At 46.7% G+C, this 26,851-nt stretch overlaps 1 protein-coding gene across 1 annotated transcript in view; it reads left to right on the top strand.

Annotated features, from left to right (window-relative positions):
• The first annotated feature begins 4,390 nt into the window (after positions 1-4,390).
• The window catches only part of LOC147112526 (WD repeat-containing protein 35-like), a 90,903-nt gene continuing 68,442 nt past the window's right edge, over positions 4,391-26,851 (top strand). Inside the window, exons 1-6 of the mRNA XM_085996858.1 lie at positions 4,391-4,562; positions 4,986-5,119; positions 5,671-5,836; positions 13,512-13,657; positions 14,212-14,337; positions 26,000-26,185. Coding sequence (XP_085852984.1) covers positions 4,451-4,562; positions 4,986-5,119; positions 5,671-5,836; positions 13,512-13,657; positions 14,212-14,337; positions 26,000-26,185 — 870 coding nt within the window. The 5' untranslated portion in view covers positions 4,391-4,450. The remainder of the gene's footprint in view (positions 4,563-4,985; positions 5,120-5,670; positions 5,837-13,511; positions 13,658-14,211; positions 14,338-25,999; positions 26,186-26,851) is intronic.

The following is a 26,851-nucleotide window of genomic DNA, read 5'->3' as shown; positions in this document are numbered from 1 at the left end:
AGATTCCAGATTTGGGACAAGATAGGAGAGGTCTTTTTGGCTTCTGGCCAGTGCTTTGGCATTTGACTCTTGCTGATTTCACTGTTGCGACCTTGATTATGGGGGCTGCATGGGGGGCCAACATTGAGTTGCAGCATTATGTGCGGAGGGCTCGCAGATGCTGTGAGAGACGGGCAGCCATGCGTAGACACAGAAGGGCCATCAGGCGTCGCCAACGTAGGCCTTACGCACCCAGGCAATACCGGCAGCAGGTGTCCTATGTCACCATGTCTGCGGCACTTTGTGTAAAGAGGCTGCGCTTCAGAAGGGAGGTGGTTGGAGAGATCTGCCAGCTGCTTCACGCAGATTTGCAGCCACAGCTCATGTCCAGGACGTCTCTCTCGGTGGAAGTGAAGGTCACGGTGGCTCTCAGCTTTTATGCAAGCGGCTCGTTCCAAGCCGCTGCTGGGGACATCGCGAACATCTCCCAGTTCGCCGCACATCGCTGCATCCGGCAGGTCACCGATGCACTGTTCGCGAGGAGACACCAGTTCATCTCCTTCCCCATGACCCAACAGAGGCAGCAGCAGCGTGCAGTGGGATTTGGCAGGATCGCGGGCTTCCCCATGGTGCAGGGCGCCATTGACTGCACGCATGTGGCTATGCGGGCACCTATCGACAATCCCGAGGTTTACCGCAACCGCAAGGGCTACCATTCCCTCAATGTGCAGCTGGTGTGTGACCACAGGCAGCGCATCCTAGCTGTAAATGCCCGCTTCCCAGGAAGCAGCCACGATGCTTTTATCCTGCGCCAGACTACTGTGGCTGACATGTTCCAGGCACAGCCTCCACCAAGGGGATGGCTTATCGGGGACAAGGGCTACCCTTTGTGCACATGGCTCATGACCCCGCTCCGCGCGCCCAGGACCCCAGCGGAGGACTCATACAACGAAAGCCATCAAGCAACAAGGAACGTCATAGAGCAAACCATAGGCGTCCTCAAGCAACGCTTCCGCTGCCTGGATCGCTCCGGCGGCTCTCTACAGTATTCGCCGGATAGAGTGTCCCAGTTCGTCGTCGTGTGCTGCATGCTGCACAACCTGGCTATCCGCCGGACGCAGGCACTGCCACCTGACATTGCACCACCACCTGAGGAGGACGAGCAGGAGGACCATCAGGGGGAGGAGGAGGAGGAGCAGGCCAGGAGGGGGCCAGAAGGCCCAAGGGCCGTACGCCGGGGGCTTATTGCTCGACACTTCTAGGCCCGCTGTGAGGGAATGGCCTGTGGGAATGAGCGCACCTGAAGGCAGCCGCTCCGGAAGCCGTCAGCCGGTTAACGCAGCAAACACTTGAAACATGACACCTGGACAAGCTGAATAAATAAAAACCTTTATTTAACAAACTGAGGCCCCTTCCCACATGAAACTCAAAAACACAGAACACACCCAAAAAACAGTCACAAACATATGTCACTCCCCCAACCTGGGGAGGACTAACAAAAGTTGGCCATCCACATGGCCTTCAACATTGGCCGTAACAAAAAAAGGGCCCCCCTCGCCAACAGAAAGACCCCCATAAAAACAAAAAATGCCTTCAATTTCGGCCATCCACAAAAATCAGCCCCCAAAACACAATCCCCCCCATATATACAATGCCGCAGAGACCACACTCTAGCGGCTGTGCCGAGAGGGCGAGTCCTTAGAGAGCCTTCCCCGGCCCCTGCCCGGCCTGCTGCTCCGCCTCAACGTGGGCCCTGTGGCGGCCTCAAGGCTGGGGGAAGGCTCATGAGGGCCCCCATGCGTCGCGACAGATGCCCTTGGGGGTCGGCCAACACGACGCACGTCCCGGGAGGGGCCGGCTGCTGACTGGTTCGGCTGTGGCTGGCCAGCATCAGTGGCAGCAGCAGCTCCTCGCACCCTGGCTGGGGGAGTGGCAGTGTCGGATGCTCCAAGGGGGGCAAGCTGGCTGCTGCCAGGCGCGCGAGGCTCAGCAGACACAGTGGCAGTCGTCCGGCCTGGCAGTTCAGCTGGCGCAGCTATGTGCTGGAGGCCAGCCCGCTGTGTTGCAGCAGGGCGGCGGGTGCGGGTGCGACGCCTCTGCGTCAAAGCGAGTGTGGCAGAAGTCAGTGACCGCACTGCCCGGGTATGTGCCTCCAGCTGCTGTGACAGTGTGTCGAAGGAACCACCTCTCTGGCGACTCTCCTCCTGCAGTGCCGCGAGTAGTTCGACCCCCCTGGCGTGCGCTGCGGCCAGTTGCTCCACCCCCCTGGCCTGTGATTGCCCGAATGCTGCCACACTCTGAGCCAGGGACTCGATGGCGTGCGGCATCTGCTGCACAACCCCCATGAACTCATGGTGGCGCCGGTCAGACGCCACCGAGATCTCTTGCAGGAGGCGCACCTCCTGGCCGAGGCCACTCTCCGGACTGGAGAGAGGACTCTGCAGCTGGGGAGAAGCCGGCCGAGCTGGCCGACCCCTGCCGCCTGCCTGGACCCCACTGCAAGCAGGATCTGCCCTCCCCTGCAACACCTCCCCCTGGCTCTCCTGCATGCCAGACATCCCCCCTTCATTGCCATCCCCTGGCACGGCTGAGGGCTCGCCCGATGGGCCGGCTTCCTCCTCGTCCTGGACGTCCTCCTCCTCCAAGGGCCTGGCACCCGGCGCCTCAGGGACCACCTCCTCCTCAGCAGCTGAAAGCAGGAAGGCACAAGAGTAGCTTTAAAGTGAGGACAGGGCGTCAGCGAGGGACGCCTGAGCGGTGGCATTATGCGCATTTGTCCGTCAGTGGGAAAGGATTTAGATCGGAAGCACTAGGGCAACGAGAGAGCTGCAAGCGGTCATCTCCTTACCAGTGGCTCCCAGCACAGGGTCCGCATCCCCGATGGCTACAGGGCCAGTCACCCGGGGACGCAGGAGTCCAGCGACGCTCTCCTCCAGAGCACTTAGAGCCTGGTAGTGGGGCCGTCCACCACCGGTCTCCACCCGGCTGCGCGCATTTCTTGCCAGCTTGGCCTGCAAGAGAAAGGACGGACTCTAAGTACAGTGTGGTGCCCTGTTGCTGTGTGTACTGCCTCCCATGGTGGAATAGCCTGGCCAGTGTGGTCAGTGCAGAAAGTGCTGTTGATGATCATGCCAGTGGCATTGCTGCGTGAGGAGGGCTGCCCATTATGCCTTTGAGGTCCCTTTGCCCATAGTGTGAGGCTCACATGCAAGGATGAGGAGGACAGTGGAAAGGGTACTCACCTTCACCAGCCGACAGAGGTCATTGAACTTTTTGCGGCACTGGTCCGCAGTCCTGGGCACATCTGAGTTTGAGGAGACCCTGCGTGCGATGCTCCTCCAGGCTTTCCTGAACTCTCTCCTGGGAGCCTTTCTGCCATTGTCCGGGCACAAGATGGGTCTTCTCTCCTGGACAGCATCAATCAGCACCCTCAGTGCATGGTCTGAGAAGCGCTGGGCTCTTTCACGGGTCATCTCCATCTGTCCTGGCGCTATTTTGTCCCACCAGCACTGTTGAGGCCTAGCAGCAGGGCTCCAGTGTGCAGGGCGTGGCAGCAGTCAAAGTTGACCCTTCCCCCTTTAAGAGCAGGCCGGCGTCAGGGTGTCTGCTGTCAAGCAACACATGGCTGCGCCCGGCATCGGCGTTATCAGGCCGCAGCACCGGTTTAGCGCCGGAACCGAGCATTGCAACGCCGGTTTCAGCGCTCGCCAAAACTCTTGGCCAAATCCACTGAATTTCGGCGCGGTTGCCTGCAGTTTCCGGCGGGCGCTAAATTTACCGAACGCCCGACTTTAGCGCCCCAAAACTGTGCAAACTGAATTTCTAGGCCTCCGAGCCAGAGTTTACCAACCTACCTAATATCATGAAATGTCCTCTTTTATTCTGGATAGGACTAGTTAAAAATAATAGAGGATTTCTATATTGCAAGCGAGGCTAAGTAATTCTGACCAGAGGATTATTAATACATACCATCTTTCATTCCTCTATGTACCAGAGGAATAGGACACAGAAGGAGCTGGAGGGAGGACATTAGAGCACCAATCAGGGAGAGGTAGTTAGAGGCACACTCTTATTGCAGTTGTAACAGGATGAACCATTAAAAAAGCACCAAAACCGCTAGGTGAAAAATCAGGAAAAAAAAGCATGGGAAGTAAAGTGAATGTAAATTATAAGTAGCTAATATACTTTTATTTTGGTCCTGGTGTGTATAAGGAATACAAAATTAAGAGATAATGTGACGGTGAGGAAAAGTCTAATTAGGATTTTAGAACTCTGCATTTGTGGGATAATTGTATCTATGCATTAGAAAATGATGCTTAAAAGGCAAATTATAATTGAAGGTGCTCGCTGCAGCAGTTTTACAGTTCTTCCCTAAACAAGATTGGAAACTGTTGATAGTTGATTTTTTTCATTTGTTTTTTTCATTGGACTCAATGCTTATGAATTGATTATAGGTTCTTGGTATGAGGAAATGATCAACAATAGGAACAAATCTGTTGTTCGCAGTATGAGTTGGAATGTTGATGGACAGAAAATCTGCATTGTGTATGAAGATGGTGCTGTCATTGTGGGTTCAGTGGACGGTAATGTATTTCAGAATTGTAATGTGAATTAGATTCTGACATTCATCTATCTATAATTTTTTTAATGGATTATGCAATTTAAAAAGAACAAAATCCCTTAATTCCAGTATAAAAGTACTCTAAATATTTATGCTGTCATTAAATTAATTTGATGACGCGATTTTAATTAATTTGCCAGTTAATGCATGTTAGCTTGCATATAATATTGAATAAATAAATACATAAATAGGAGACCCATGTTCCAAAACATAGAAATGTGGATAGACATTAATTTATTTAATATAGATTATTATATATCAGTTAACATTTTTGCAACTACTATGTTCCTGGTAGCCATAAAACTCGTTGCTAACTGCCACTTAAAACTGACATTTTGATGGTTAACTTTTTCTTAATAGTCTAATGTTTTCTGTATTTTGTCAGGTAATCGCATTTGGGGCAAAGAATTGAAGGGCCTCCAATTGAGTCAAGTCGCCTGGTCACCAGACAGCAAGATTCTTATATTTGGCATGGCTAATGGAGAAATACATATATATGACAGCCAAGGAAATTTTATTGTAGGTTTACTGTTTTTTATGATTGTTCCTGAATTATTGAATTTTCTTGTCATTTTTTTTAGAACTTCTTGATCTACTTGCATTTTCATTGAGACTAAATTCTAAGTATGCTATATAAGAGAATGCAATTTTTAAGTAGTTGTAATGATTTGGGACCATTCAAGGTTGTCTCAGATTTTCAGGTGTACAGAAAGTACTTTTAAGTAGGGTTAATACTTTTATATGTACTTAGGGAGGGGTGAAGCAAAAGAGTACACTTCTGAAAATTATCAATTACGATGGCCTCTTAAGGAAGAATCAAAATTTTAAAATTAATTTCTAGTTCAGCTGCCGAATACATTATCTACTTATATTTAATTAATTGTAAGGAACTTTTTTTTTAAAAACAGAGAATTGTATGTATGTATAACTGCAAAATGTATTTCAATTTGATTTTCATACTGTAGTAAAAGTTTAAGAATTTTTTGATATTGTGGTTAACTTGAGCCTTTTATGCTTATCTGTAATCTAATTTTATATGTATTCAGTATATCTTTGTTTTTTCTTTTTAGGTGAAGCTGGTGCTGCAGTGTCTTGCTAATGTAACTGGTGCAGTCAGCATTGTTGGTATCCACTGGTATTCTGGAACAGAAGGCTATGTTGAACCAGACTGTCCCTGCCTAGCTATCTGCTTAGACAATGGCCGTTGTCAGATAATGCGTCATGAGCAAGATGAGAGTGAGTATTGTCATTGAATAAATTTGGGATAGAGTCAGGATTTTTATTCTTTTTGTTTTCTCACCCATTACACACCAATATCTGAGATGAGAGCAATGTGTTCCAAACTTTTCATGAATATTGTCAATACCACTCTTCCATTGACCAGCAGGAGGCAGACTTTAAACCGGATTAAACATACAGGGGGTTAAATTGGATAACCCCAAAAACGGGCGTGAGGATCGCAGTACGTGATTAACCTGCGCCTGTTCATTGCGATGTAGTCAGCACGTTAAATTCGTGCTGTTTTAAATGATTGCTGCATGCGCTGTTCATTGATGACACACATTAGCAGGGGGCTCGATATCGTGAGTGGCTAGCTCTATTAAAAGGCAGCCTGCACCTCTTAAAGGGGTGGGGGTTTGTGACTGCAAGCAGTGATGGGCGTTTTAAAAAAGTGAATCTGTGCTGTGATACTTTGAGGGATGGCTGAATATGCGAGAGAGTGAGCACCAAGGTTTTCTGACAATGCACTGAAGGTCTTGGTGCAAGATATGGAGAGAAGGAGAGACATCCTGTATCCGCAGGGAGGCAGGGGGCCTCCAGACATATGCTCAGGAGGCATTAGACGAAGTAGCTGCGGAGGTCAATGCTAGGAGTGTAGCTCCAAGAACATGGATGCAGTGCAGGAAGAAGTTTAACGATCTGACACGAGTTATCAAGGTGAGTGAATTCAATCTTCAAATGGCATATCCTACCAGTTGCACTACTAGTCTCACCAACTGCTCAATTCACTACACCTCCATCACCCATCTACCATCAATTACTATCAATCAGTACTCAACCCTTCAATTCATATGCTTTACCTCACCCTCACACACTTAGCACTGTTACAAGGCTCGCGCCTACAACTCCCAGCTCGCATACACTGGCAACTGTTCAACCATGACAGCCACATCACCCAAACATATTGCAGGTCACTCACTGACACACTTCCCTCTTTCTTGCAGGAGAAGGTGGCGCATAACTGGAGGCAGCAGGAAATAACTAGAGGAAGACAAGTGTGTTTGCATGTTTTAACTCCCATGGTGGAGACCGTGCTGGCCACCATGGGAAGGGGCATCGCTGAGGCCGAGCAGTCCAGGCAGTGGAAGCGTTGCTTGAGGACGCCTTTGTGCTCTATAATGTTACTTATGGCAGCATGGCTGTCATTGTGCGTGCAGTCAGTGGTATCCTGGGGAAGCCTGCAATACATGTAAACCCTCACGCTCGTTCTGCCTGCTTGTCTCTGGCAGGAGGGAATGAGATGAAACTGTTTCTTTGTGTATAAAGAGCCTCAGTGATTCTCCTTATGCAGCAGTGTACTGCAAACTGCGAGATATTGCTTATATCTCCAGCACCAGCCTGGAAGGGGCCAGACGTATAAGAGTTAAGAGCCATGGTCATCTTGATAGCCACAGTTAATGCTGTCCTTATCCTGCTTTGAGGTTGCAGTTGTGGCTGCAGCAGTTGGCAGATTTCAGTCACGACCTCTTTTGTGAAGCAAAGACGCCTCCTGCATTGGTCCTCACTGAAGTTGAGGTAAGAGAATTGCTCCCTGAAGACCCTCGGTAGATTTGGCCTCCTGCTGAGAGCCCTTCTCCTGCTTCTCTTCCTCCTCCCTCTTCTAGCAGCTTGCCCTGCTCTGCATGGCCTCTCTTCATTCTCCCAGTCATGTTCAATTCCCAGAGGAGGCCCTACCAGGCCACCCATGTCTGGAAGCAACTTGTTTCTGCACAAGATTTTAAATGACCAACAAAGTACTTCAGTATCAGCCAGACCATTCCCTGTAGAGTATTCAAACTTTAGGCAAGTGTAGGAAAGCTCCAAAAAAACATGCAATTGTACCAACAGCCAGAAGAAATAATCCAGCAACTAACCTGTAAGTAGTTCCTGATCCCTTTAAATAGCGGTGGTGGGGTGTCCTTCATTCTGTTTAACGTCGTGTTCAGCTGTGTGACGTTAAGATAGGGCGTTGGCTGGAGGTGTGCAGTTCGAAAATGGCAGTGTTGCACACTGATTCGCCTTGTGATCTACCTGCTCTGTATGCTGCCGGCGGTCGTTCGGTGCGCACGTGTCAACCCCTTTACCAAGATGGCGTCCTGCACACTTCCCGTCGGAAGCGTATGTGCGCATCTTGGACCCCATTTTCGAGTGTTGGGTAGCCGTGTAGCACCTAAAAAATGGGTGCTACACAGCTCAATTTAGCTCTCATAATGTCAGATTTCATACCTAAGAGTGTTAAACATATGCAGGAGGCAATCGTTTGATGGGGCAGGTCTGTTAGAGCATGACTTTTTGAGCATATTTTCAAATAATGAGCCCTACCTTATGCCCCCTCCCCCATGCTGAGAGCAGAAAAAGATTCGGACACTGACAATTTAAAAATCAGAAGAGATTTATTACAATAATTGAAATCTCCACTTGTTAATGTTAAATGAATAGAAAGTTAAACATTTTTTCAGTTCAAAAATATAACTAAATTTGTTTCTTGTTCCCATTTGTAACAGCATATGTTAAATTTTTCTTTCATAATGCTGCATTAAAACCTTGTAACATTTTATAATCAACATGAGTGGGCAGATTTATTCAAAAATGTACACATGGAAAAGTACAAAAATGTTCGAAAATTATTCAACATGAAGGAAATGCAAAGATGAAACTTAAACAATTATTCAAAAAGTGCAAAGTTGAAACTTCAACAATTATTCAGAAAGTGCAAGCAAGAAACTCTCAATAACTATTCAAAAATGTTAACATTATAAACGTGCAAACAATAAAATTAAACAATGTTTCAAAAAACTCTGTCAGTTCCCCCCTTGGACGACAAGGAGGAGAAAGTGGAGGTAGTAGAGACAGGAATTAAATTCCCGACCCATTTATGGCCCCATGCTTGGCCCCTGTGCCCAGAATAGCTCTTCTACCCGCTGCCCCCGCACTGTCTACCAGCCACTGTGGATGGCGTGTCTACCTGCGGTGTGGTGAAGGAATGTAGGTCTGATGAGACGACTCTTACTGGAGCAGGGATGCTGCATCCCAGGATTTAGATTTTGAGCTGCTTAATGCGGCCTGCCGTGTGCAGCTAGCACCGTACAAGCTGCTGTAAGGCTGGAGTCTAGGTTGGTGTCACCACCCATGGTGGTGGAAGCATCAGAAACATGGACCCTACGATCCAACCTACATAAGAACATAAGAAATAGGAGCAGGAGTAGGCCAATTGGCCCCTCGAGCCTGCTCTGCCATTCAATAAGATCATGGCTGATCTGATCCTAACCGCCAATCTACTATCACAGAACCATCTCCTGAATCTAACAGAATTAGACACACGAAATAGGAGCAGGATCAGGCTACACGGCCCCTGAGCCCGCTCCGCTACCCACAGGGCCATGTCCGATCCGAACCTAGACTCATGTCCAAATTCCTGCCCGCTCCCCGTAACCCTTAATTCCCTTTACTTCTAGGAAACAGTCTATTTCTGTTTTAAATTTATGTAATGATGTAGCTTCTACAGCTTTCTGGGGCAGCATATTCCATGGACCTACCACCCTCTGAGTGAAGTAGTTCCTCCTCATCTCAGTTTTGAAAGAGCAGCCCCTTATTCTAAGACTATGCCCCCTAGTTCTAGTTTCACCCATAGAAACATAGAAGATAGGAGCAGGAGTAGGCCATTCGGCCCATCGGGAACATCCTCCCCGCATCCACCCGATCCAACCCCTTCACAATCTTATATGTTTCAATAAGATCGCCTCTTATTCTTCTGAACTCCAATGAGTAGAGCCCCAATCTACTCAACCTCTCCTCATATGTCCATCCCCTCATCGCCGGGATTAACTGAGTGAACCTTCTTTGTACTGACTCGAGAGCAAGTATGTCTTTTCTTAAGTATGGACACCAAAACTGTACGCAGTATTCCAGGTGCGGTCTCACCAATACCTTGTACAACTGAAGCAATACCTCCCTATTTTTATATTCTATCCCCCTAGCAATGAAAGCCAACATTCCATTGGCCTTCTTAATCACTTGCTGCACCTGCATACTAACCTTTTGAGTTTCGTGCACCAGGACCCCCAGATCCCTTTGTACTTCAGTACTTTCCAGTTTCTTGCCATTAAGATAATAACTTGCTCTACGATTTTTCCTGCCAAAGTGCATAACCTCACACTTTCCAGTATTGTATTCCATCTGCCAAATCTCTGCCCACTTACTTAGCCTGTCTATGTCCCCTTGCAGGTTTTTTATGTCCTCCTCACTCACTACTTTCCCTCCCATCTTAGTATCATCTGCAAACTTTGATATGTTACACTCGGTCCCCTCCTCCAAATCGTTAATATAGATTGTAAAGAGTTGGGGACCCAGCACTGACCCCTGTGGAACACCACGAGTTACTGATTGCCAGTCTGAGAATGAACCATTTATCCCAACTCTCTGCCTTCTGTTAGAGCCAATCCTCTATCCATGCCAGAATATTACCCCCAATCCCGTGATTTTTTATCTTAAGCAATAATCTTTTGTGTGGCACCTTGTCAAATGCCTTTTGGAAGTCTAAATACACTACGTCCACTGGTTCCCCTTTATCCACCCTATATGTTACTTCCTCAAAGAACTCCAGCAAATTTGTCAAACATGACTTCCCCTTCATAAAACCATGCTGACTTTGTCCTATTAAATTATGATTATCCAAATGTCCTGTTACTGTCTCCTTAATAATGGACTCCAAAATTTTACCTACCACAGATATTAGGCTAACCGGTCTATAGTTTCCAGCCTTCTGTCTACTGCCCTTTTTAAATAAGGGTGTTACATTAGCAGTTTTCCAGTCTGCCGGGACCTTTGCTGAGTCCAGGGAGTTTTGGAAAATTATTACCAATGCATCCACAATCCCTACCGCCACTTCCCTCAAGACCCTAGGATATAAGCCATCAGGTCCAGGTGATTTATCTGCCTGGAGTCCCATTATTTTACCGAGTACCACTTCCTTAGTGATTTTGATCGTGTTTAGCTCCTCCCCCCCTATAGCCTCCTGTTTGTCCAGTGTTGGGATATTCTTAGTGTCCTCTACTGTAAAGACTGATACAAAATATTCATTCAGTGTTTTTGCCATCTCCATATTTCCCACCATTAATTTCCCGGTCTCATCCTCTAAGGGACCAACATTTACTTTAGCCACCCTTTTTCTTTTTATATAACTATAAAAACTCTTACTATCTGTTTTTATATTTTTTGCTAATTTACTTTCATAATCTATCTTCCCTTTCTTAATCAATCTTTTTGTTATTTTTTTGCTGTCTTTTAAAGTTTTCCCAATCCTCTATCCTCCCACTAGATTTGGCTACCTTATATGCCCTTGCTTTTAGTCGAATACTATCCTTAATTTCTTTACTTAGCCACGGATGGCTGTCTTTTCTTTTACACCCTTTTCTTCTCAGTGGAATATATATTTTTTGGAAGTTGTAAAATAACTCCTTAAATGTACACCACTGATCATTTATCGTCTTACCCTTTAATCTATTTTCCCAATCCACTCTACTCAATTCTGCTCTCATACCTTCATAGTCTCCTTTATTCAAGCTTAGCACGCTTGTTTGAGATCCAACCTTCTCACCCTCTAATTGAATATGGAATTCAACCATGTTATGGTCACTCATTCCAAGGGGATCCTTTACTAGGACATTTTTAATTAATCCTGTCTCGTTACACAGGACCAGATCTAAGGTTGCTTGCCCCCTGGTCGGTTCAGTTACATACTGCTCACAAAACCCATCCCTAATACACTCAATGAACTCATCCTCAAGGCAGCCCTGCCCAATTTGATTTGTCCAATTAATATGATAGTTAAAATCCCCCATAATTATAGATGTTCCCTTATTACAAGCCTCAACTATTTCCTGATTGATACTCCGTCCAACAGAGTTGCAACTGTTCGGAGGCCTATAGGCTACGCCCACTAGTGTTTTTTTCCCCTTATTATTCCTTATCTCCACCCAAACTGTTTCATTATCCTGATCTTTTGACCCAATATCATTTCTCTGTATTACAGTGATTCCTTCCTTTATTAACATAGCCACCCCACCTCCCCTTCCTTCCTGCCTGTCCTTCCTGATCGTTAAATAACCTGGTACAGGTAGACTACCCTTTATCCGGACTTCCGAAAACCGAAACCCTCTAAAAACCGAAGGTTTTTTCGTTCAACGTAAGTCGTGCGTACGACTTACGCTGAACGAAAAAACCTTCGGTTTTTAGAGGGTTCCGGTTGCGGAAGTTTGGATAAAGGGTAAGTCGTGCGCACGACCCGCCAGCCCCGACAACCGCTGACCCCGCCAGCCCCGACTACCGCCGACCCCCCCGCGGACCCCGCCAGCCCCGACAACCGCCGACCCCGCCAGCCCCGACAACCGCCGACCCCGCCGGCCCCGACTGACTTACGCTGAGCGTCAGCGTAAGTCGTGCGCACGACCCCCCGCCGACCCCCCCGCGGACCCCCGCCGACCCACCTTCCGAAATGCGAAATTCTTCTTTATCCGAAACTCGGCTGGTCCCGAGGTTTTCGGATAAAGGATAGTCTACCTGTATGTTTAATTCCCAGGCATTGTCACCCTGCAGCCATGTTTCTGTAATGGCCACAAGATCATACCCATATGTAGTTATTTGTGCCATTAACTCGTCTATTTTGTTACGAATGCTACGTGCATTCAGATAGAGAACTTTCAAATATGTTTTGTGACACTTAGTTCCTGCTTTTGCCCTTTTTATTACTTTACCTTTTACTCCATACCTTCTGCCCCTTCCTGACACACTCTGGTTTTTAATTTCCCCACTGCTACCTAAGTCTATGACCTTCTCTGTTGTCATTTTTATTATTTGCTCTCTAGGAACCTCCCCCCCACTAGTTAGTTTAAAGCCCTCTCTACAGCCCTAGTTATATGATCCGCCAGGACTCTAGTCCCAGCACTGGCCAAGTGAAGCCCGTCCCAACGGAACAGCTCCCTCCTGCCCCAGTACTGGTGCCAGTGTCCCAGGAAGCAAAACCCATTTCTCCCACACCAGTCTTTGAGCCACGCATTTAACTCTCTAATTTTATTTGTCCTAGCCAAATTCGCTCGTGGCTCAGGTAATAATCCAGAGATTATTACCCTTGAGGTTCTGTTTTTTAATTTGACCCCTAGCTGCTCATACTCCTTTAACAGAACCGGCTTCCTAGTCCTTTCTACGTCGTTTGTACCAACATGGACCACGACAACTGGATCCACCCCCTCCCACTGCAAGTTTCTTTCCAGCCCAGAGGAGATGTCCTTAACCCTGGCACCGGGTAGGCAACACAGCCTTCGGGACTCTCGCTCTCGGCTGCAGAGAACTCTATCTATCCCCCTAATAATACTATCCCCTACCACTGCAGCATTTCTATTTACTCCCCCCTCTTGAATGGCCCCCCGTTCCATGGTGCTGTGGCCAGGTTGCTCATCCTCCCTGCTCCTGTCCCCACAGTGCAGAGTTCACTGACAAGCTCAGCAACCGCCTTGATGGGTGGAATAATGGCAGCTGCGATGCCCTGCAAGGTCTCATTGACAGACTGTAAGCCATTTCCCGATTGCGCCCAAATTGGAAACTCTATCCCACATTTAGAGTGAATAATGTAACCTTCTGGTATTTTTCCTGATAGATCCTGTCCTGATTGACACTGGTATAAATGTGGTTGGAATTCAGTGGAACTACTGTGGGAGTGTGTTGGCTGTTGCTGGTTCACAGATGTCACCTGGTCAAGACAAGCAGGTCAATGCTGTGCAGTTCTACACCCCTTTTGGTGAGGTGAGAGAGTTTTTCTCTATCATTCTTTTGGTTGGTGTAATTTCAAGTCAACTGTATATCTTATTACATAAGAAACTCAGTATTTCGAAAGAAAGAAAGAGAGAAAGGTTATGCCTGTTCAGAATTAAACAGCCTGAATAACCAAGAAGACATTCTAAGCAGTTGAACTAAGTAAATCCAATAGCAAAGCTAAATTCTTGCTGTGCACAAATTATCTGCCATATTTGCCTACAAAGCAGTTAAGTATACCTCAATGTAATTGGCTGTGAAATGCTTTCGGATGTTCTAAGGAAGTGAAATATGCTCTCTAAATACAAATCTTTTCTTAATTCCTTTGAGTAGAGTCTGGAGAATTATAATATTTTTTCTATAAAGCTTTTAAGTCAGTCAGAAGTACTTAATCTAAAGTACATAAAATAACCAAGATCAAAATTGATTTCAGAAAGAAAATGCAACTGCTAAATTTGATAAATGTTACAATATTGTATGTTACATTCTTGGTGTTTTCAGAGTTATAACCCATATATTTTCCTCATTTTGCCCATTTCTTCAAGCATTTACGGACATTAAAAGTGTCTGGCAAGCAGATGTATGCAGTATCTTGGGAAGGAGGAGGGCTGAGAATTGCCCTCGCTGTTGATTCTTTTATTTATTCTGCCAACATTAGACCGGATTACAAGGTAAACCCTACCAGCATCTCAAAACTGTTTCGTGTATTCTGATGTTAAATAAGTGTTTATTTCTTCACATAAAATGTTTACATTTGGTGTAGTTAAGAATTGTGCAGATTGCCCAGAACAAAGCAGTAATCCATAACTTGCTTTTATTTGTGAAGATGATTCCTAAAATCTGAGTAATGAAGGAACATCTCAGCTCACATAACAACCAAGACAATGATTTTCCTTTGTACTGTGTTTTCCCCCCTCATTGAAAGGATTAAATGAAATGTTGAAAATAATACCTTTAATAAGCATCTGTATTAAACTCAAAAATATTGAGTGAAACAAATAACTATTTGGAAAAAGAACAGAAAATGCTGGAAATACTCAGCAGGTCAGGCAGCATCTGTGGAGAGAGAAACACAGTTAACATTTCAGGTCGATGACCCTTCGTCAGGTCGATGACCCTTCCAGCATCTGCAGTATTTTGCTTTTGTATTACTATTTGAAAAAGATAGTTTAAAGTGACAATATTTCCAGCTATAAAACAAACAAGCTTCATAATTTATTATTTCAAAGAACTTCATCCTTTTAAAAATGTGTCCTTGAAAATGCAAACCAAAATACCAGGGGACAAAAAGTGTTGATAATTGAACTGCTGGTAACTGCCAAACAGAAATGTGGAGTAGAGGCATTTTAGGGTACTTTTAGCATTGTTAATGTCCTTTTGCCTTTTCCAAGATAACATACTGCCAAAAGGTTACTGTTGGGGAACTATATCTACCAATATTACTAGCTATTAGCAATTGGCTATAATCAATCTGTAACTCTATATATCCTAAGAATTCAAAATCCTTTTGCCACCAATGTTCTAAATCCTTCTTGGGCCAACTTTTATGGGTGCCTAACAGATATAAGACTGGCCATGAAATTCGGGGGTTTAGCGCCGGCCGTTAAGGCCGGTTTTGATGAAAAAATGGCGGCCGACTGGCTTCCACCTGCCTCTGGCAGGTCCTGCAGCAGCCACCATTTTGGGAAGGTCGGTAGCGCTGCCGTTGCCTGCACTTGCTCCAGATATTTAGATGAGGTAGATCATGATGTCAATGATTGTGCAACGCTGATTTGACGCATGATCTGCCATTTTGGACGTTGCCGTTCCTTTTAACTCCCTCTCCTAATCACGACCAGCTGATGAAGTGATCAGCAGCAGGAAGGACCCCCCGGCAGCGCTATTTAAAGGGATCATCAACAACTTACATCTGACTTGCTTTTTCAGTTCTACTGGCACTGTCTAAGTTTGTACAACTGTTTGGAGCTTTCTACAGTAACATAAAGTTGGTGAGATGACAGGGAAGTGTTGCTGCAAGTGGAAAACGGCTTGCTTCTCATTTAAAGGGTTCTGCTCACACCACTTGCTCCCAGTCATGGGGGGGGCTCTAATTGCAGTCGCCCTCGCGCTTGAGTATGATAGGGAGATGGAGTGGAGGCAGCAAAGAGAACAAGATGCTTGCAGAGGGAGGAGGAGGGGCAGGAGGTCTCTCAGCAGGAGGCCTTCTGAGAGCACTTCTCCTACCTGCACTTAAGTTAGGTTAAGTTAAGTTCCCTCACCTTCACATGGTCCATCTCCGACTCTTCCCTTCCCTTCCTTGACTTCTCAGTCTCCATTTCTAGCGATCGGCTTTCAACAAACGTCCACTACAAGCCCACCGACTCCCACAGCTACCTGGACTACACTTCCTCCCACCCCGCTTCCTGTAAGGACTCTATTCCATTCTCCCAGTTTCTCCGTCTCCGCCGCGTCTGTTCTGACGATGCCACCTTCCATACTAGTGCTTCCGACATGTCTTCCTTTTTCCTCAACCGAGGATTCCCCTCTACCGTGGTTGACACGGCCCTTGACCGTGTCCGTTCTATTTCCCACACTTCTGCTCTCATCCCTTCCCCTCCCTCCCAGAACCACGATTGGGTTCCCCTTGTCCTCACCTTTCACCCCACCAGCCTCCACATTCAACGGATCATCCTCCGCCATTCCCGCCACCTCCAACGTGATCCCACCACCAAACACATCTTCCCCTCACCTTTCAGCATTCCGAAGGGACCACTCCCTCCGCGACACCCTGGTCCACTCCTCAATCACCCCCAACAGCCCTTCTCCTTCACCTGGCACCTTCCTGTGCAAGCGCAGGAGATGCAACACATGCCCTTTTACCTCCTCCCTTCCCACTGTCCAGGGCCCCAAACACCCCTTCCAGGTGAAACAGCGATTTACTTGTACTTCTTGCAATTTAATATACTGTATTCGCTGCTCACGATGCGGTCTCCTCTACATTGGGGAGACCAAACGCAGATTCGGCGACCGCTTTGCAGAACACCTCCGTTCAGTCCGTAAGGGTGACCCTGAGCTTCCGGTCGCCTGTCACTCTAATTCACCGCTTCACTCCCACTCTGATCTCTCTGTTCTTGGCCTATTACATTGTTCTAATGAAGCTCAACGTAAGCTCGAGGAACAGCACCTCATCTTTCGATTGGGCACTTTGCAGTCTGCCGGACTCAATATTGAGTTCAACAATTTCAGATTATTATCCCTGCCCCCATTTTTCATGCTGTATGATTTTTGCCATTCCCATTTGCAACATTTTATCTTTCCTGCCTCTTACAAAAGTACAGGGTGTTCTTTCAATTCCTTCCTCCCCTCCTAACCCCCCCCCCCCCCCCCCCGTCTCTGCACCTGCTTAATATCTATTACATCTCCAGCTTTTTCCAGTTCTGATGAAGGGTCCCAGACCTGAAACGTTAACTCTGTTTCTCTCTCCACGGATGCTGCCTGGCCTGCTGAGTATTTCCAGCATTTTCTGTTATTTTAATGTATTAGGAGTCTCTGTTTCACCAAGGAGGTGGCCACAGAATTCTGCCACCTCTTGGAACCAGACCTGCAGCCTCAAAGCAGTGCGATGACGGCTCTCCCAGTGGCCCTCAGTTTTTTTTGCCACCGGATCTTTCCAGTCTGCAACTGGCGACATCGCATCCAGGAGGTCATTGAGGCTATCTACTCCAGGAGAAGGGACGTCATTGTCTTCTCTCAGGATGAGCATGCATATGGCTTTGCCAGGACAATGGGCATCCCCATGGTGCAGGGTGCCATCGACTGCACACACATGGCTTTGCGGGCACCGTATACCAATCCTGAGATGTTCCGTAACTGCGAAGGCTACCACTCACTTAATGTGCAGTTATTGTGCGACCACGCCCAGCGCATCATGATGGTGAATGACCACTATGCTGGCAGCAGTTATGCTGTCTTCATCCTGCGCCTGTCTGGTGTATCAGCTATCTTCGAGTCACCACGTCAAACCCGAGGGTGGCTGCTCGGAGACAAGGGCACCTGGCTGATGACTTCCCTCCACAATCCCAGCACTCATGGCCAGCGTGCATATAATGACAGCCATGCTGCTGCGTGGAACGTCATCGAGCAGACCATCGGGGTGCTCAAGCAACGGTTTCGCTGCCTTGACCGCTCGGGAGGAGCCTTCCAGTATTCACCGGAGCGGGTGTCCCAATTCGTGGTGGTTTGCTGCATCCTCCACAACTTGACCATCATGAGGGCGCAGCCCTTGCCACCACGGGTTCCGGAACCACCTCAAGGTTAAGATTAGTTATGGAGAAGGACATGGAACAATCTAGAATAAAAATACTTAACTGGGGCTAATTTCAGCAAATTGAGGATAAATCTGGCCCGGTTAAATTGTAGTTGAAGACTGGCAGGCAAAACTGTAATGGAGCAATGGGCAGCCTTTAAAGAGCAGAAGGTTCGGGCACAGTCTAGGTACATTCTTTCAAGGAGGTAAGGGAGGACAACCAAAGCCAGAGCTCCCTGGATGACTAAGGAGTTGGAGAATGGGATGAAGCAGAAAAAGAGGGCATATGACAGATGTCAGCTTGATAATACTTGGGAGAATTAGGCTGATTATAAAATGTACAGAGGGTAAGTGAAAAAGGAAATAAGAGGGACAAAGAGACAGTATGAGAATAGATTAGCAGCTAGCATAAAGGGGAATCCAAAGGCCTTCTATAAGCATATTAACAGTAAAAGGGTTGTCAGAGGAGCGGTGGGACCGATTAGGGACCAAAATGGAGAACTATTGGTGGCTGAGGTACTAAATGAGTACTTTGCATCGGTGTTTACCAAGGAAGAGGACTTTGCGAAAACTATGGTAAACAAGGTGGTTGCTCGGATACTGGATGAGATAAAAATAGATGAAGAGGAGGTACTAGATAGACTGGCGGTAATTAAAGTGGATAAGTCACCCGGTCTGGATGGGATGCATCCTAGGTTACGAAGGAAAGTAAGGGTAGAAATTGAAGAGGTGCTGGCTAGAATCTTCCAATCCTCCTTAGATACAGGGGTGATGCCAAAGGACCGGAGGATTGCAAATGTTACACCCTCGTTCAAAAAAGGGGAGAAGGATAAACCTGGCAATTACTGGCCAGTCAGTTTAACGTCTGCGGTGCGGAAGCTTTTAGAAACAATAATCCAGGAGAAAATTAACAGCCATTTGGACAAGCATGGACTAATAAAGGACAGCCAGCATGGATTTGTTGAGGGCAAATCGTGTTTGAATAACTTGATTGAGTTTTTTGATGAGGTAACAAGAGTGTGTGGATGCGGGTAGTGCAGTTAATGTTGTGTATATGAACTTTCAAAAGGTGTTTGATAAAGTACCACATACCAGGCTTGTTAGCAATACTGAAGCCCATGGGATAAAACGGACAGTGGCAGCATGGATACAAAATTGGCTAAGGGATAGAAAACAGCGTTGTGGTGAACGGCTGTTTTTCGCTCTGGAGGGAGGTATACAGTGGCATTCGGACCACTGCTGTTTTTGATATACGTTAATGACTTGGACGTGAGGGTACAGGGCACAATTTCAAAATTTCCAGATGACACTAAACTTGGAAGTGAAGTAAACAGCGAGGAAGATAGTAATAGACTTCAAGAAGACATAGACAGGCTGGTGGAACGGGCAGATACATGGCGGATGAAACTCAATGCAGAGAAGTGTGAGGTGATACATTTTGGTGGGAAGAATGAGGAGAGACCATATACACTAAATGGTACAATTTTAAAGGGGGTGCAAGAACAGAGAGAGCTGGGGGTGTTTGTGCACAAATCTTTGAAAGTGGCAGGACCGGTTAACAAAGCAGTTAGTAAAGCATATGGGATACAGGGCTTTATAAATAGAGGCATAGGGCTTGATTTTCATTGGGCCGTTGAGGCAGGATTGGAGGCGTGTGGGGGGTTAAAATCGCGAAATCGGGGGGCACGATCCCATCCCATCCCGCCCCCAACCCGCCTCCATGCCGGTTTCAAAGGAGGCAAGATACCCGACCCAGTAAGTTCGCGGATGATACAAAAATTGGTAGGGTGGTAAATAGCGAGGAGGGTAGCCTCAGTCTGCAGGACGATATAGATGGGTTGGTCAGATGGGCGGAACAGTGGCAAATGGAATTTAACCCGGAAAAGTGCGAGGTGATGCACTTTGGGGGGACTAACAAGGCAAGGGAATACACAATGAATGGAAAGACCCTAGGCAAGACGGAGGGTCAGAGGGATCTGGGTGTGCAAGTACACAGATCCCTGAAGGCGGCGGAACAGGTGGATAAGGTGGTAAAAAAGGCATATGGGATACTTGCCTTCATTAGCCGAGGCATTGAATATAAGAGCAAGGAGGTTATGATGGAGCTGTATAAAACACTGGTTAGGCCACAGCTGGAATACTGTGTGCAGTTCTGGTCGCCACACTACAGGAAGGATGTGATCGCGTTGGAGAGGGTGCAGAGGAGGTTCACCAGGATGTTACCAGGGCTGGAGCGCTTCAGCTATGAAGAGAGACTGGGCAGATTGGGTTTGTTTTCCTTGGAGCAGAGGAGGCTGAGGGGGGACATGATTGAGGTGTACAAAATTATGAGGGGCATAGATAGGATGGATGCTGAGGAGCTTTTTCCCTTAGTAGAGGGGTCAATAACTAGGGGGCATAGATTCAAGGTAAAGGGCGGGAGGTTTAGAGGGGATTTGAGAAAGAACTTTTTCACCCAGAGGGTGGTTGGAGTCTGGAACTCACTGCCTGGAAGGGTTGTGGAGGCAGAAACCCTCACAACATTTAAGAAGCATTTGGATGAGCACTTGAAATGCCATAGCATACAAGGCTACGGACCAAATGCTGGAATATGGGATTAGATTAGACAGGGCTTGATGGCCGGCGCGGACACGATGGGCCGAAGGGCCTCTATCCGTGCTGTATTACTCTATGACTCTATGACTCTATGACCTGTGCTAGGACCCGCCTCCCCGAGGCGGGAAGGGGATTAGTGCCAATTAACTGCCTGTTAACAGGTAGTTAACAGGCAGTTTTTAGCCTAATCCCTATTTTTATCCCTGAAGTGTGGGATTCCCGACGGCTCCAAACCACGCCAAGTTAGCGAGGCGGACCGTTGGGCTGAAGGGCTTGGAGGGTTCGAGATGTCCGGTGTTCAGGTGAGTGATGTGTGCATGAGTGCAGAGGTAAGTGTGTTTGGTGTGTGTAAAGTGTTTAAATAAGTTTTACTTACCTTTACTTACCTTTACAGCCTTCCTTCCTTCAGGTCTCTGGAGTCCCTCATCTCACCGGCACAGAAAGCAGAATGGCCACGAGCTGTCAAGAGTTGCAGCATTCAGCTTTCTGTTCTGGAGAGATCTCTAAATCAGCCTGAGAGGAAGGAATTAGCTTGGTGTACAGATTGTCAGTGTTTGACAGCTTCAAAGAGCTGTCAGACGCTGATATTTCATCTGTCAAAAGCTCTTGACAGATGAAATGTCAATCTGTGACGTCACCTGTTGCCGGGTGACCCTTAATTGGCCTGCTGAGCCCGCTGGGCGGGCTCAACAAGGTCAATCAAGTGAAAATCGAGTAGGTTGGCCACAACTCGATGGAGGCGGGACTACAACCCCAAAAGTTGTAGTCCCACCTCCTACACGCCTCCAGTATCAAAATCCAGCAAGTTATGCTAAACCTATATAAAACACTAGTTTGGCCCCAGCTGGAGTATTGTGTCCAATTCTGGGCACCACACTTTAGGAAGGACATGAAGGCTTTGGAGAGGGTACAGAAGAGATTTACTAGAATGGTTCCAGGGATGACTGAATACAGTTACGTGGATAGACTAGAGAAGCTGGGGTTGTTCTCCTTGGAGCAGAAAAGGCTAAGGTGCGATTTGATAGAGGTGTTTAAAATCATGAAGGGTTTAGATAGCATAAATAAAGAGAAACTGTTTCCAGTGGCTGAAGGGTCAATAACGAGAGGGCACAAATTTAAGAAGATAGGCAAAAGAACCAGAGGCGACATGTGGAAAAACATTTGTACGCAACTGAATGGTTAGGATTTGGAATGCACTGCCTAATAGGGTGGTGGATACAGATCCAATAGTAGCCTTCAAAAGGGAATTGGATAAATACTTGAAGGAGAAAAAATTGTATGGATATGGGGAAAGAGCGGGGGAGTGGGACTTACTGGATTCCTCTTCGAAAGAGCCGGCACAGACTCGATGGGCCGAATGGTCTCCTTCTGTGCTGTACTATTCTATGATTCTAGGAGGAGGAGGAGGAAAGGAGGAGGCAGCTTGCACATCCACCTGCTGGATGGGCTGTCCATGAGCGCCTCATCAGAATCCGGTTCCCTTGAATGAAACCCCAGATCCCTGTTGCTCAACACTTCCCCAGCTTACCATCCCTCTGTCAAGAAACATCACAGCTTCCTCTTGGCCACAATGCTGAATTGAAAGCCACCACAAAACAAACATTCCAAACCACATTTAATCATTCAATTCAGTACTAGATAACAAAGTCAACTAATCACCCCTGTGCATTCCCTTAGTGCTTGTCTTCCATGTGCCTTTGCCTGTCTCAGTGCTCCTACAAAGTGCTACCCCAGTGGCTGCAGCATGGCTGCTAACTTTCAGTGGGGGAGACTGCAGATGACCTTGCAGGATGACCTCGAGCAGCTCTGGGCCTAAAAGGCTCGGCTGTAGACTGCACCACCTCGGCATGGGTGGCAGCAGTCTGGACTGGCTGGCTGTCAGACAACAGCAAGGACACTGGCGAAGTGGCAGTGGTGGGAGTACGAATGCTGTCCCGCCTCAGCAATCCTAGTAATCTGTTGGAGGACAGATTGCTGGACTGCCGAAATACCCTGCAGGCCCCTTTCCACATTGTAAACGCAGCCACGATGGCAGCAGTCTGAGCTTGCGTGGCAACAAGCTGAGCCTGCATGAGAGCAGTCTGAGCTTGCGTGGCAGAAAGCTGAGGTTGCATGACAGATGTCTGCTTGTGCTGCAATGGAAGCTGAGACATCCTCCATCAGACCCTGCATCATGGTTTGGTCCACTAGCGTGCTAATGGAATTGCCCATCACTTCCATCCTGGAAATCGTGGGCTCCAGGCTCTGCGCAAAGCTCTGTGCAAAATTGGTGCCGGACTCCTCCCTGCTCCTTATCATGACAACAGGCTCTCTGGCAGGCTTGCCAATACCCCAAGCATTTCTGTGTGCATACCCATCACCCTTCTTCTGTAGGCCGCCCCATCGAAGTCCTCATCTGGGTCCTCTGCAGCAGAACTCGTGTGCGACTTCACCCTCTGGGGAGCTGGCACCTGCGCTACCCTTTCCCCTTGCCTCGGTTGCAGGCCACTTGTGCCTGGTGACTCACCATGTGCAGATCCCGCCTATATTCTACCCTCTAAAGTATGTGTGGTGCCTGCAAGAGTGAGATTGAGTGATGGTGTCTCTTCTTCTCCATCACTCTCCTTGTTCTTCCTGCACTGGCTGGGCATGGTGGAGTTCTTGGGTATCTGAAAGATGAAAGGCACAAGGGTCGGGTTGTGGTGAGAGATGGGGGGGGAATGCAAGATGTGCATTCTTACACCATTGGTAGCTTGTAAGTGAGCAGAGATTGTGGGAAGAGGGGAAGTGGGCTGTGAGAAGGAGGATTAGGTATGTGCATGCCGTCATCTTCAGTGGTTTGAGATTCGCTGATTGCCACAGCCCCAGTGATGGCCCCTCCCATAATAATCAAGCACGGTCTCCTCCAGCTGGGTCAGGATAAGCAGGCTTGCCTTTTCCCACCGGTTAGCTGCTGCTGCCTGCAGTTATGAGCCACCTTGCCCTGCAAGAGAGAGGGAAGTGTGTCAGTGAATGTGGTGCAATGTGTTTGGGTCAGGTGCCTGTCACGGATGAATAGCTGGCAGTGTGTGCAAGGTGTGAAATGTGGGTGTGAGACCTGCAGCAGTGGTAAGTGTGTGAGGGTGAGGTGAAGCAATGAATGTGAGGTATGAGTCATGATTGTTAGAGTTTGTTGGTCGGCGAGTGATGGGGATGTTGTGCATTGAGCAGTGTGTGAGACTAGTGGTGCAGTTGGTGGGAGACGGCTTTGGAAGATGCATTCACTGACCATGGCCACTTGTGTGAGGTCATTGAACTTCTTTCGGCACTGGATCCAGGTCTTCAGAGCAAGACTGCTGGCAGCAACCGCTTCATCTATCTGCCTCCACTGCCCACTGCCTTCTGACTGTGTGTCTGGAGGGCCTCCTGGCCCCCTGCGGTAGAGGACCTGTCTCCTCCATCCTACCCCCTGCACTAAGGCCTCCAGTGCTGCGTCTGAGAACCTTGGTGCCCTTTCTCTGCCCTGTTGAGCTATTACTGAGTGACAGTTGCCAAGACAAGCACTTCAGCAGCTGCTGAATGCAGAGTGCACCTCACCTTTAAGAGGTGCCAACTGCCTTTAAAAGTGGAGGCTAGCTTCAAATAGAGCTAGCCTCGCACGAACTTCGGCCTCCTGCTGAGCGCTCAGCCACTCAGTTGTGCGCTCAGCCACTCAGTTGTGCACTCAGCGCTGCGTTGCACACATAAATCATGGTAATTAGGATGCAGCACGAATGTCACGTGCTGCCTGCATTACTTTCTATGGGCACAGGCCGATCGCACATTGCGATCCCCGCACCCGTCTTCGGGTCTAATCGAATTCTTAGCCCCAAAAGTCCTTCCTTGTTGGCTATAAAGCGCTTTGGGACGTTCTGAGGCAGATCATCAACCAAAATTAATCTGGCTGCAACAAACCTTTTATAGGTGGTATTTTATGGGTAGCTTTATATATATGAAAAAATTAGAGACCAAAGTTTTTGTTTGGCAAGATATGATGCAGATTTACAATTGTAAATTAGAGTTTTTAATCCAAATGTTGGGTTGTATTTTTAATTTAGTTGATGTTTGCAATTTTTTTTTGTAAGTTTGTTTTACAGAATGTGTTTGGAAAATGCCAGGAACAAAATTATTTTTGGATGTTTCTTAGTAAGCTTGAGGAACAGCATCTCATCTTTCTATTCGGCACTTTACAGCCTTCTGGACTCCACATTGGGTTCAACAGTTTCAGACTATAACCTCTGCCCCTATTTTTTCAGGCAGCAGCTGTTGATGATTCTGCCATCCTCATTTACAACATTTAACCACTGCTGCCTTCCACCCTATCACAGACTGTCCCTTTTGTTCTTTCCTCCCCTCCCCCCTTTCCCTGCCTCTGCACCTGCTTAAAATCTCCAACTTTTTCCAGTTCTGACGAAGGGTCACAGACCTGAAACGTTAACTCTGTTTCTCTCCACGGATGCTGCCTGACCTGCTGAGTGTTTCCAGCATTTTCTGTTGTTATTTCAAATTTCCAGCATCCACGGTATTTTGCTATTGTAATGTATTCACTAGTCTGGCTACTGTGAATAGTTTGCTCTTATAAGATGAATATTTTTCCTAAAATATTTTACAAAAATGAACAGTGGTCTGGTTCACAAAGTCCTGCCAAATACCTAACCCAGTTCAGACTAGCAGCATACACTGTAAAACACATTAGCATACTGTAGTTACTAATTATAGAATAAAACACAAGACAGCAGCCAAAGAGATTTGTTACAGGGAGCCAGTGCTTCTGCACATCGGGATCACGTTTTAACTTACTGTGATATAAACAAGTCCAAGGAATGTCTTAAACTGCTCCAAAACCTGCAAATGCATTAAAAAGTGACAAAAATGGCTTATCCAAAGTGATTTAAATTTAGTGGGATTTTAACCTAATTATAATGAACTGTTCACTATCTCAGCAAGGGAAATGGCAGAGTGGCGCAAATCCCCAGAAACTTTTGGCATGTCATATGACATAACTCACTTAAGCCATAATTTCCTGGAACTTTTACGGTGCAAGTTGAACCATACGCTGCTGATGTACCATTATAATGGCGTAAGTCTCCAGGAAATTCTAGGCCCCTAAAACAAATTGTGGACAGACTACGGATAATTTAAAGTTGTTTCATTTGAATTGCTATTGGTGACGTCATTAAATTAAAGCACTTCAATTTGATGCTCTCTTTTACAATGTTGTGGTGCAAATGATTACCATTATGGAAGTACAGACATAGCAAAATAAACCCTATTGATGAATTTATTAAACATTTAACAACTACTGGAGAGATCAAATTTTGATTTACAGACTTTCATATATAACTTTTTTGTCTGTCACTTTAATGATTTATGAGGTCAAAACAGCACATTTTTATGAAACAATAGCCTTTTTTATATTCAGCAATCATACTGATCCAATTTTTGTCTTTTGGCAGTGGGGTTATTGCTCCAACACAGTAGTATATGCATATACCAGACCAGATCGATTGGAATACTGTGTAGTCTTTTGGGACACCAAGAACAATGAAAAGTATGTAAAGTACGTAAAGAGTCTGATTTCAATAACTACGTGTGGGGACTTTTGCATTTTAGCAACTAAGGCTGATGAGAGTTCTCCCCAGGTAAGAGATTATTTCTAATATTCACTACATTCCATATGAATTTAACTAACCTCAGAGGAGAACATTAATATTGTAACTGTATATTTAGCATTTATCACAAAACTGACAATGAAATACTTTCAAGACTGAAATCGATAGATCTTTGTTATGTAAGGGTACAGGAAACTTTGGTTTATCCGGAGGTTAACTGTCCAGAATGCTCGATCCACCGGCAAAATTCAGGAGTCGGTTCAGTAAGTTTTTTTTTTTCTTTTTCGTTGCTTTTATTTCACCAGTCAGGCTCTGCAAGGTCTAGCTAAAGCTGTTGCTTAGCTACAGAGACGCTTGCAAGCTACGGCCGACTGTTTAGAAGCTGTTGCTAAGCAACAGGGTTTGTTGCTAGATACGGAGCTCAAAAGCTCCGTATGTTTTAACATTACCGCTGGTTTGTCCGGCAGTTTTGATGGGATGGCAACAGCTCGGTCCCGTCAGTGCCGGATATCACAAAGTTTCCTGTATTAAGGGATGTGGAACAATGGCAGGTAAATGAAGTTCAGCCATGATCTAATTGAATGGTGGTACAGGCTTGAGGGGTTAAATGGCCTACTCCTGTACCTAGCTTTATATGACAGCAGGTCAGGGCAGCAAGATGTAGGGAAGGGTGAGGATACTAATATTCTAAAGCAA

This window comes from Somniosus microcephalus, chromosome 9, assembly GCF_052327205.1.
Source record: "Somniosus microcephalus isolate GS21.2 chromosome 9, FLI_Smic_1.0, whole genome shotgun sequence".
NCBI classification, from domain to species: Eukaryota; Metazoa; Chordata; class Chondrichthyes; order Squaliformes; family Somniosidae; genus Somniosus; species Somniosus microcephalus.
The sequence above is the reverse complement of the archived record's forward strand: the minus strand, read 5'-3'. Positions and strand labels throughout refer to the sequence as shown.